This window comes from Augochlora pura, chromosome 7 (assembly GCF_028453695.1).
Source record: "Augochlora pura isolate Apur16 chromosome 7, APUR_v2.2.1, whole genome shotgun sequence".
NCBI lineage: Eukaryota > Metazoa > Arthropoda > Insecta > Hymenoptera > Halictidae > Augochlora > Augochlora pura.
Window position 1 is genome coordinate 28,555,305 of NC_135778.1, and position 12,217 is coordinate 28,567,521.

General features: G+C 36.9%; 2 protein-coding genes across 2 annotated transcripts in view; both read left to right on the forward strand.

Annotated features, from left to right (window-relative positions):
* Positions 1–85: 85 nt before the first annotated feature.
* Garnet (adaptor-related protein complex 3, delta 1 subunit-like garnet) lies at positions 86–6,826 on the forward strand. The gene is made up of 14 exons (XM_078184984.1): positions 86–613; positions 743–838; positions 918–1,046; positions 1,270–1,680; positions 2,054–2,127; positions 2,351–2,794; positions 2,867–3,094; positions 3,158–3,320; positions 3,383–3,565; positions 3,623–4,004; positions 4,070–4,338; positions 4,409–4,942; positions 5,006–5,428; positions 5,493–6,826. Exons 1-14 carry the CDS (start codon positions 518–520, stop codon positions 5,583–5,585), a joined length of 3,525 nt encoding a protein of 1,174 aa, XP_078041110.1. The 5' UTR covers positions 86–517; the 3' UTR covers positions 5,586–6,826.
* Positions 6,827–7,901: 1,075 nt separating this feature from the next.
* The window catches only part of LOC144472292 (E3 ubiquitin-protein ligase MIB1-like), a 408,968-nt gene continuing 404,652 nt past the window's right edge, over positions 7,902–12,217 (forward strand). Inside the window, exons 1-8 of the mRNA XM_078185245.1 lie at positions 7,902–8,087; positions 8,449–8,796; positions 8,867–9,067; positions 9,133–9,252; positions 9,324–9,653; positions 9,732–9,879; positions 9,944–10,185; positions 10,263–10,460. Coding sequence (XP_078041371.1) covers positions 7,986–8,087; positions 8,449–8,796; positions 8,867–9,067; positions 9,133–9,252; positions 9,324–9,653; positions 9,732–9,879; positions 9,944–10,185; positions 10,263–10,460 — 1,689 coding nt within the window. The 5' untranslated portion in view covers positions 7,902–7,985. The remainder of the gene's footprint in view (positions 8,088–8,448; positions 8,797–8,866; positions 9,068–9,132; positions 9,253–9,323; positions 9,654–9,731; positions 9,880–9,943; positions 10,186–10,262; positions 10,461–12,217) is intronic.

A 12,217-nucleotide genomic window follows, 5' to 3' on the forward strand; every position in this document is an offset into this window, starting at 1 on the left:
TCACATTTCTCTATCGTATCTCGTTCTTTTTCTACCGTACTTGCGCAGAACTGGAAGTGGTGGGGATGTACGAGCCAGCTTAGAGAGGACGAAAAGTGTGTAGGATTAAGACTCATTACTACCCTTCGGTGCAGTTTTCATGAAGATATCATTAAATGTACATGAACGCCATACTTGGTATCAAAGGGCCAATCAAAACACACCGATTGCAACTAGCGAGTCTGCATGCGATTTTACAAAACTTGGGAATTTCGTAACCGTAGAATTTTGTCTAACAAAATGTTGAGTGTGTGGTTTGTCTATTTGCGATAATTCTAGGTTCGAGCACCAAGAGACTTTCTTATCCGCCGATCTGTCAAAAAATATAAATGTTCGACCGTGAGTGAGGTTCAGGGTCTCTAACATACGGTAATGTTATCAAACTAAGTTATCCGATTAAGTCGGAACACTGGGTGGATGTAGAAAGAAGCCTTTCAAGCGGTCTTGAAAATATACCATTTATTTTTTAAATGCCACTATGGCTCTCCGCAAAGTCAAAGGAAATTTCGAGCGCATGTTTGATAAAAATCTAACCGATCTGGTGCGTGGGATTAGAAACAACAAGGAAAATGAGGTAAATTTCTACTCACACGTTGCAACTTGGTTTATTGTTAATTATGATACATAACCTCGATCGTATCTGGTTTAATAACTGACATTATTTTCCCTTCATTTATAAGTGCTTTAATTTTCAATAATGTAGGCAAAATATATTGCACAATGCATTGAAGAAATTAAACAAGAACTACGACAAGACAATGTTGCAGTCAAAGCAAATGCTGTGGCAAAGCTAACATATGTAAGTCCAATCCATATGTAATCCGTACATAATTACAAATATTTCTTATTATTAATGAGATTTATTCATTTTTGTTTAGCTTCAAATGCTAGGATATGACGTTAGTTGGGCTGGTTTCAATATAATTGAAGTGATGTCCTCTGCAAAATTCACTTATAAACGTATCGGTTACTTGGCTGCTAGTCAGAGTTTCCATGCAGACACTGAAGTAGGATATCACTCAAAACCAAAATATATTTTCTGAAGAACTGTCTGAAAGAAATCTGATGAACATGTAAATTTTTTTGATAGACTCATACAATAAGCAGTGCATGTATATGTTGTATTACAATGGATATCTTATGAAAACTAATGTTGCACGAGCATTTGTCAGGTTTCTGAAGACACTAAATTAATTGAACTGCATCTAAGTTTAAAATTGATTATTGCAGCTTTTAATGTTAACTACCAACATGATCCGCAAGGATTTAAACAGTCAAAACCAGTATGATGCAGGCTTAGCCCTAAGTGGTCTCTCATGCTTCATTAGCTCGGATCTTGCACGTGATTTAGTTAATGACATAATGACACTATTAACATCCACCAAGCCGTATTTACGCAAGAAGGCTGTACTGATGATGTACAAAGTTTTCTTGCGGTTTCCAGAGGCCTTGAGGCCTGCTTTTCCCAGACTAAAAGAAAAGCTGGAGGATCCAGACAGCGGTGTGCAAAGTGCTGCAGTGAATGTAGTCTGTGAACTAGCAAGGAAAAATCCAAAGAACTATTTAAGTCTTGCTCCTGTTTTTTTCAAACTTATGACAACATCTACTAACAATTGGATGTTAATTAAAATTATTAAATTGGTAAGTGGTACTTCTTAAGTTAGTGAAAGTACCGTGAAACAGATTGATGAAAATGTAGGCTCACTGTTATGACACTGGTTAACATGAGCCAAGTAATATTGGTCTTGTTTCACATGCTCAGTTCTCCACTATAACACTGATTGAGCCAAAAATGGGTCGGCGACTCACTCAACCTCTAATTGACCTGATTTCAAGGTTCTCATACTAGTCGATTATTTTTTTCAATATACTGAAGTCATAGATGTTAGTTGTGTAGAGTGCGTTAGTAGCATATGTCTTCGTAAGCTGTATTTACTTTGTATGTTGTGCGAATTATTTATAGAGATATAAATTGAGTCTTGTTATATTTATTAGATTACAATTATATTTACAGTTTGGTGCATTAACACCTCTAGAACCTAGGCTTGGCAAAAAATTAATAGAACCCCTTACGAATTTGATACACAGGTATTTAATCATGTATTTTTATTAAAATACTGCACTCGTAGATTTGATTACTGCTTCTAAAATAGATTCAATCTCACTCCTACGCATACAGAAATATACTTTTTAATTTCTCACATTTACGTTACGTTGCTGTAATTAAATGAACACGAATGCATTAGTTTAATTCTTTAAGTAACCATCAACTGGTCAATCTAATATTAATATCTTCTGTTACTGGTTTTAGTACATCAGCAATGTCCTTGTTATACGAATGCATCAATACAGTAATAGCTGTATTAATTTCCATTTCATCTGGCATGCCAAATCACTCCGACTCGATACTGTTATGCGTTCAAAAATTGAGGATACTGATAGAAGATTCTGATCAGAATCTAAAATATTTGGGACTGCTAGCCATGTCGAAAATTTTGAAGACTCATCCGAAAAGCGTGCAGGCCCACAAGGACTTAATAATGCAATGCTTGGACGATAAAGATGAAAGTATAAGACTGCGTGCCTTGGATTTATTATATGGTATGGTTTCGAAGAAAAACCTAATGGAGATAGTTAGAAAATTAATGGTGCACATGGATAAAGCTGAGGGCACAGCTTACCGCGACGAATTACTGTCGAAGATTATCCAGATTTGTTCCCAGAATAATTATCAATTTGTTACTTACTTCGAATGGTAAAACAACGATATACATTATAAATTAATGACGCATAGTTTTGTTATTTTATCCATACTTGAAATTTGTAGGTACATATCCATATTGGTCGAGCTTACTAGAATGGAAGGTACCAAGCACGGACCACTAGTAGCAACTCAACTGCTTGATGTAGCAATTCGTGTACAAGCTATACGGAAGTATGCTGTTCGACAATGTGCCTTATTGCTGGAGAACTCCTATCTTTTAACGGGACAGCCCAGAGCAACGATGTCTGAGGTTTTGTACGCAGCCGCATGGATTTGCGGAGAATTCTCCAGGTACAGTCACTCTGTTCACATATCATCGACATTATAATTAATGACGTATTATTATGTTAACAGTGAACTAGAAGACCCTCTAGCAACGTTACAATCAATGTTACGATCGCAGGCCTCCAGTCTACCAGGACACATCCAGGCAGTCTATGTCCACAACATTCTGAAACTTGCTACAGCTACGTTGTGTAAAGCTGAAAGTGAAGAAGACGCTGAGACAATGGCTCAGGTACGCTAATTTGTTGTAATACTTATTTGTGTTAAGAATAATGCTAGTTTTTTGTTTTGTAGATTTACGAACTGAAAGAAAAAATAGCAGCTTTTGTGTGCAGTGGGGACTTAGAAGTGCAGGAAAGATCTAGCTCAGCAATGGTACTGCTCGAATGTTTGAAAGAGAGTCCTGGCTTAGCACAAGAGCTGATGGAAGCTTTTGAAGGAGAGCTTAATCCTGTCGCTCCCAAAGCGCAGAGGAAGGTAATTGACTAATTAAAGAGATCCAGTATTGAAATAAAAATAAGCTGTGCCTCGTAGGTTCCAATACCTGATGAACTGGACTTGGACTCGTGGATAAACAATCCTCCATCAGAGAGTTCAGACTCGGAAGATTTGGATATGAATGATATTTTCATTAAGACAGAGAAGAATAGTGATTCCTACTCCAGGCGGGAGTTTAGTGAACCTACAGCAGAGGAGCTTCAGAAGCGCAGAGAGGCTAGGAAATTGGAGCAACAAAATAATCCACATTATCTGAAAGGCTCGTTCAAGAACTCTACGTCGTACCACAACTCGTCAAACATTTATGAGGAGTTTGATAACATTCCTGTTGCGGAGTTGGATATACCAGTGGCTCTAAAAATTAATAATCACAAGAGGTACAAAGTACATGGCAAGAAAAAGAAGAAATCTAAGAAAAGTATGTTTTAATTGTATAATACTATAGAAGGTTATGATTTTCTATTAATTATATGTATTTCATAGGTAAAAAGTCAGTTTCTGAGGATGAGCATGAAGATGCCTATCCAGTTCAAGTAGTGAATACTGGCGTGGGTGAATTACCACCGGGTGCAGAGATCAGTGACAGTGACGATTACGACCTAATAGATGCGAATGATCCACATAGAGCTTTAAATATTGATCTGGATATGCCCCTGAGGGAAGATGAAAGGTTACCAGTGCTAGAACATAGGATTAGCGAAAATAGCATGAAACAAGAAAATACTGATGTTAAAGAAAAGAAGAAAGGAAAAGTAATTATCTATCTTTTTCTAATTTCAATTCGAAGAGATCATGATTTATAAAATGTTACACATTGTTTAGGGTCACAAAAAGTCGAAGGAGAAGGAACAGTGGCTGACCGATATGTGGCTGGAAAACAATATTTCCTCAGAGAAAATTCAGTCTCCGGTTACCGACGAGTATACGCAGGTGTTCGGTGAGAAGGATGCAGATCCGAAGAACACTAAACGTAAGAAGTCAAAGAGTCAGGAGAAGTATAAAAAGTCGGAAGACCACTCAAAACATCGAAAATCAAAGAAGGCCAAAAGTAAAAAGGAAAAGAAATCATTAGACTATGATAACACGGCCGGAATCTCTACGCCATCGAAGGAAATCTTGCCAGATCTGACGAGCAGTTTTAGTAATGACGATGGCACAGCTCTTGTGCAGCCATTAAATCTGTATGAAGTGTTAGCTAAAGACGAAGTGCTGACTATAACGTACGATTTAAAGCAAATACCTCACGAGTCGACTAAACTAATTGCTTCAATACTCATTACGAATTATTCTCAAAAAGTTGTAAAAGATTTAGTTTTTAATGTTCCAGATACACCTTCGTTGAAGCTAATTAGAAATGTAAGTTGGGTGTAATCTATAATTATGTATACGGTATAAAACATGTATGTTTCTTTTTTTTAGAACAAAGATAAAAGTGGCATTTTTCTGCCATTTGAACTGCCCTCTCAAGCCAGTGAAAAGACAGAAATCACTATTTCAATTAAAGATGTGACTTTTGCTCAGAAGTTGAGTGGCGCGCTCACATATGTGTTCGAAAACGAAGAAAAGATCTTTCACACAATTGATTTTACCATGCAATTGAATTGCAGTAAATTCATGGTTGGTCATCTGTCGCATAGAGATATATTGACTGAATTACTCAAGAGTGATCAACTCAAGCATCAAGTTAAAACACAAGTTAGCATCTCTCAAAGCTTTAGTACGATTCTAAGTTCAATTCGTACTAGATGTAACCTGACTCTTGTGGAGCAAATTGATAGTACTGCGTCCCTCTATGGGCATTCTCTGAAAGGACATCATGTGTGCCTTTTATTAAAGTATAATGTAAGTATATAATTTATTCACGCATACAGTACATTATAAAATCATGTCTGTTTGTTTACTACAGAAATCGTCAGGAAATTTGGTAATTGAAGGCAAAGGCGACAATAATCAGTTACTGTCAGGGATCATTGAAGAGATTCTAAGGGTTCTAACATAATGTCTGACCCGTGGAATGAACTGTTTGCATACTACAATTCCTGTCACTGCAGTCATGTTTATTATATTACTAAACTAGTAGCAAGGCAAACACATCTCACAGTACATCTAAAGGCTATAGAAAATTGTTTTGCAAACTTACCGAATATTTTCAGACAGAACACTATCTAAGCTCTAAGTATAATTTATATGATATCTAGTATACATATAAATGTGTACATTTATATGTATATGTATAAAATATGACACTCGATGCGCGGAAGACGTTTATTATTCTGGAATTGAAGACATCAGAATGAAAGTAGTTCGTTTTGTTCGTACACAGTTTCAGTTTATAATGTGCAATAATAAGATAGCAAATTTTTTTAAAATTATCTTGCGACGTCTTACATAAGAGTCTTTTTTATGTAATTAATTCTCTGTAAATATTGTCGCAGAATTACGTATATAATATATTATATATAAAAGAATTAGAGTTGGACTACTTTATACACTGATATCTTCAATTTTGTGTTACAAGGAGATTGCTATTATAATTATATATTGTTGAATTCCTTCTTATATTGTAAGATACACTGCGAAATGTGTGAATGTACATCGATGTTTCTCAGCGGAGTGTATACTCCTTGCATGTGTAATGAATTTGTAATATCAATAATTTCATAAGCATAAGGATTAAGTATATAAATACGCAGAATCATAATACACAAAACACCAAATGTAAATAGCTGACACTTGTATCCTGTACTGATAAACAATATTTTTATTTTAAATATCTTCCAAAAATAGATTTTATTTTTTGTGGAAAATGTATCTTTTGGTAGCACAATCTTTTCTCATGCAAAGCATTGGATTTTCCTTCTCTTTTCGTTGCTATAGTATTCAAAAAAGATGCTTTCTGCTTATTCTTACACTCATTGTGCCAAAAGCAATGTATTAATCCGTAATTAACTTCGGTTTCCAAGCGTAACATAGATAACATATTTATACCGTCAATCCTTTATTTTACAAGTGCATTTACATATATTATTAAACATATTATCGATTCATGGAAACAAAAAATGTTTCACATTGTTTGTAGTTTATGTATAATAATGTTTACGATATTCGTTTTTACGAATAATAATAATAATCTGTTACATTTATTCATAGAAAATTTTCTTACTCTTTGTATTTGCTATATAAGAAGAGAGAATAGAATTGTTCCGTTGAAAATATATTTTATGTAACAAATTCTTTTTTTTTTAATTTTATTGAGAAAATTATAAATATACCGTAATTTTTAATTGTTTTCCATATTTTCAAAATAATTAGTGTATGTTAAAGTAAGAATCACGAAATTTATTTTAAATCATAATAGATAATAATTATTCAAATACTCGAAGATAGTTTTATTTTTTAAATGAGATTTTTAGAGTTAAACAATTTTTGAAAGTATGTAATTAAGAAATGTGAAACTAATAAAAATTCAGTATTAGAATTTTTTATTACGATGAAACGTTTCGAGTTGAGCTTGTAATATTAAATAACTTATTATTTAATAACATTACGTATAGCCACGTATAAATGATTTTAAAGTTCACGTTTATTTTCTTAACCCTCCTTCGTCAAATAAATTCTCTCGTCAAATAAATTAAATAGAATAAGTAAAAGAAATTATTAAATCTCGAAACATTGTTTTCTGTGTATTGTGTATGGTTTGAAGTTTCGCGCTTTTTTAAATTTCGTTCATGTGATGGGTGCCTTTTCAACGAATACCGTTACATTTAATTCGAACTGCTAAAGAAGTTTATTAAAATTAAAACATTATCTCTATGTTTATTAACCCTTTCGGTACGAGCGCCGGATATATCCGGCGTCCACGCGACGACCGCTGTGGCTGAGCGTCGGATATATCCGGCGACCGTGCGACGACTGGTATAAATAACAGAATTTTATAGAAATAACTCTTAATATTTTATATAAGTACCTCTGAGTACTTCTTAAGCTACAAGCAACACTATTGTTAAAAAATGTCCTTTTATTCAGCACAGTTTTTATTTAACGCTTAGGAAATATCTTCTTATAAAGGAGGACTGGTCATGTGCGGAGGCAATTTTCGGCGCTGGGCCTCGTACAGCGAGAGTGTCACGGCGGAAAGAGTGCTCGTACCGAAAGGGTTAAACGTTCATAAGTGTTTTAAAATAATTGAAAGGAAAAGGTACATATGCAAAGTGAAATTACAGTACGTATCTGAAATTTTCAACAGAGTTTCCTCTCTAGTTAGAAGTTTTCGAACGTTGGTACCACATGTTTTGACATTAGTCTAAGATGGCGGTATTTTTCAGTGTTGCTGTGTATTAGGGCTGTCGGATCTTCAAGTTTTTTGCGTTTTCGATAGAAATTTCGGCGTGAATGAATTATGGAAACTAGTGCGAGTACCGGTGCTCGTACAACGCGGTTTATGATGGAGGGTGTCGGTGCCCGAGTCATCCGTGGCCCTGAATGGAAATGGGGTAAACAGGTTAGTCAGAATGTTAACTCAATCAAACGTTATTTTCTCTCCCTTCCTCACAGTCCACACATTAATTATTCAACCCAAATGGTAGCTTGCACAATCCCAATCACATTTCCGTATTCCTTTCCACAATTACATATCGCATTCATAATTAAATTGAACGTTTACATTTTGAGGTTATCTCTAACCAATATTTATTTAACTTTAGAGTTACTCTACGAACTTTCTCATCAATTTTTGATATTGTTCCACGCTTTTAACGATTCTCAATGTATCCCACTATTATTATGACCTTTCTTGGCTTTCAAACATAGATAGTGACCATAAGGAACATGCACTGTTTTCTCATTATAATTTTATTTCACAGGATGGTGGAGAAGGCCATGTCGGAACTGTTAGGAACTTTGAGTCCCCAGAGGAAGTTGTTGTCGTCTGGGACAATGGAACAGCAGCAAACTATCGTTGCTCTGGTGCTTTTGATCTTAGAATTCTAGACTCAGCTCCTACTGGTGTCAAACATGATGGAACAATGTGTGATACGTGCAGACAACAACCTATTTTTGGAATTCGTTGGAAGTGTGCAGAGTGTGGCAATTATGACTTATGTTCAATGTGTTATCATGGAGATAAGCATCACCTGAGACATAGATTCTATCGCATAGCAACTCCTGGTAGTGAGAGAGTATTGCTGGAGCCTAGACGCAAAAGTAAAAAGGTATAAACATAATGACATAGTTAATATTGAAAGACTATGTTTCATAATTTAAACCTATATCTGATTTCAGATTGCAATTCGTGGGATATTTCCTGGTGCAAGAGTTGTTAGAGGTGTTGACTGGCAATGGGAAGATCAAGATGGTGGTAATGGTAGAAGAGGCAAAGTCAATGAAATCCAAGATTGGTCAGCAGCTAGTCCACGGTCAGCAGCTTACATTATTTGGGACAATGGTGCCAAAAACTTGTATCGTGTTGGTTTTGAAGGAATGGTCAGTATATTGTTTGCGTTAAACGTAAAAATTATACAGTGATAGAATGCTCATTTATATTTCAGGCTGATTTGAAAGTAGTCAATGATGCTAAAGGTCAGTCAGTGTACAGAGACCATCTTCCGTTATTGGGTGAGCAGGGGCCAGGTCGAACTGGTCCACACGGCTTACAAATTGGAGACCAGGTAAATTTGAATACAGTAACAGTTAAATACGAAATTTTGAACGGGTGTATAAATTGCTTTTCAATGTGCAGGTCAATGTAGACTTAGAACTAGAAATAGTGCAGTCTCTGCAGCATGGACACGGGGGCTGGACAGATGGGATGTTCGAGTGCCTGGGTACCACAGGTACCGTCGTTGGCATTGACGAAGACCATGACATTGTTGTATCATATCCAAGTGGTAACCGATGGACTTTCAACCCAGCTGTGCTGACAAAGGTACAGATACCGGTCCCAGTGACCAGCTCCAGCTCAGATAATCAAACTTTCGCCGTCGGAGATTTGGTGCAGATCTGTAACGATTTAGAAAAGATCAAGTTGCTCCAACGTGGACACGGAGAGTGGGCGGAGGCAATGGCTCCGGTACTCTAACATTACACTAGCATTATACTAGATATTTTTTAAATAGGTTATTTTCTAATCATTTATGTCTTCGTACAGACCATGGGAAAAATCGGCCGAGTTTTGCAATTGTATCACGATGGAGACTTAAAGGTTGAAGTCTGTAGCACTTGTTGGACGTACAATCCGCAGGCAGTTACGAAGATAGCCAGCAGCGATGGCAGCGTCCCAGGCAACAGCAGTGGAGGTGCGTTGAATTTTTAAAAGAAGATAATTTATCTCGAATTAAAAATTTATTGAATTGATTTTAGAGCGTTTGTCAGCGATGTTGAAAAAATTGTTTGAAACGCATGTCTCGGGTGATGTTAACGAGGAGTTGGTGAAGACCGCTGCCAACGGTGATGCTGCCAAGTGCGAGGAATGCTTAAAAAGACCAGAAGCCGATGTAAACGGTGTCTTTGCTGGCCACACGGCACTGCAAGCTGCAAGTCAAAACGGTCATTCAGAAGTCATTAAAATCTTGCTTCGCTATAAAGCCGATGTAGAGATTGAGGTGAATTCCTCGGTCATTTATCTAACACTGTACGATGAATGTTCGTGTTAGTAAAATTGGTAATATTATGCATTCAGGATAAAGATGGCGACAGAGCAGTGCATTATGCAGCTATTGGCGATGAATCGGGCGTTATGGCATTGTTGGCTGGCGCCGGAGCTGATCTAAACGCCAGAAATAAAAGACGACAGACTGCCCTCCACATGGCTGTTAATAAGGGCCACGCGGGTGCCGTGCGCACGCTCCTGGAGTTAGGCTGCCACCCCAGCTTACAGGTGAGTTTTCATTTTCTCATACTTTTCCAGGGAAAATTTAATTACTGTTTTTAAGGTGTTCAATTTATTTAAAAGTAACAGTAAATTAAAGATACAGTTCAATATTAGATATAGGGTGTATTATAGAAGTACTGATTTAAATTAATAGTATATATAGTACCGTAAATTGTTTCCTGTGTAATAATTCAAACAGAAATAAAGGAAATAATAAGTACTGTGTATTGATATTTTAATAAGTCTTGTTTGAGTTGTTATCGTTGAATATTACACTGCAGATGTAGGATATTCGAGATACTTTTAGATAAATTAGAGCTCACTGTGTTTCTTTCAATAATATTTTTTATCAAACGTTTCATCTACAATACGATAGTTTTAGCACGGGAGATTTATCTGGATTAAAACGATGCGAACGCTGGCCACGGAACCAATTACGAATTTTGCGGACAAAATAATTTACAATTCTAAAAGCTAAAATCAAGTTTACGGACCCAAATGGTGTCTTGGCTCCTATTTTCTTGGTCTCTAGAATTTTCTTCGTTCTGATTCGACCTTTTTGCCTCTCGATTCGCCATGAATTTCCTCCTGACTTAATTACTCGACTCGGAAGTTGGGTGCGGGGGCGGGGAACGAGGGGCTGTGGATGTTGAAGTTTCTTTTGCTTCGTTTTTGGGTCCAAGTCGTCGCCGCGACGACGTCGTCGCTCGCGCAGAATCGCACGCGCTCGCGAACGTGAATTAGTGTTAATTCACCTTTGTTACATGGGTATCTCCTCATTTGCAGGAGACTTAATTAATTCGGTTATCTGGCGCCGTAGGAAGCCTCGAATTCCAGCTGCGTTACGTGTGTCGCGGCGCTGTGTTTGAGAATACGTGTTGCGCATAATCAAACCGCCTGCTCACTATACATTCGGTGTCCGGGGAATGGGTATCCCCTTCGAGGCAGCTCGAACCTCCGCCAAATTCGAGCCAAAATCCTTTTATTTTTCTCGAAATACATCGTCAAATTGTATTATCCTAAAAATAAGTCACCGATATATTTGTTTCTTCTAAAATAAATCATCAACTATGATGAGACTACACCGAAATATAGTCCACACGAAACTGTACAATGTCGCTTTTGTTCGATACATTTCGGTTATGTTAAACGGAAGAAAACGATTCTCAAAGTTGAGGAAAGCGCGGGACTCGACAGCGAATATCTTGATAATTATCCCAGTTAGGGTAGTCATGCGACCTGTCTAATTACGTATTTTCGAACGAAGAACACGACTGTCTAAACCGATTTGCAAGAAATCAATCTGCTTAAACAATTTATCGAACGGTAATTCTCGCGAGAGGTATATTTTAAGTTGGACAGTTTTTCGCTCTTGTAACGGTTCTGTTTTTTTCCCGGAAAAAATGTGTGCCGCTTGTTGTTTGCATGGATGTTGATTTTCTCGAAAACGTAGCCACACGGAAACAAATTTCGCTGCGCAATTTTCGTTCTCGTATGCAGAATCAACAGGAAATCTTTATTTTTCTTTCCTCCCCCGGATAATATTCTCTCGGAATAGAGACCCCATCGTTGAATTTCATCTCCGATGCCGTTACGACTTCTCGTTCTCCCGGGTTTATGCGAATTTCAGTCTCGAAACCCTAATTAATTAGACGCGAGGCGTTAGAATTTTTTTTCGAGGGCGCGATTACAATAAATTATCGCAAAGCCTTCTTTTCAAGCGATGCCGGACGGGCCGGGCAGCGAAAGTAATTAAGAAAGTT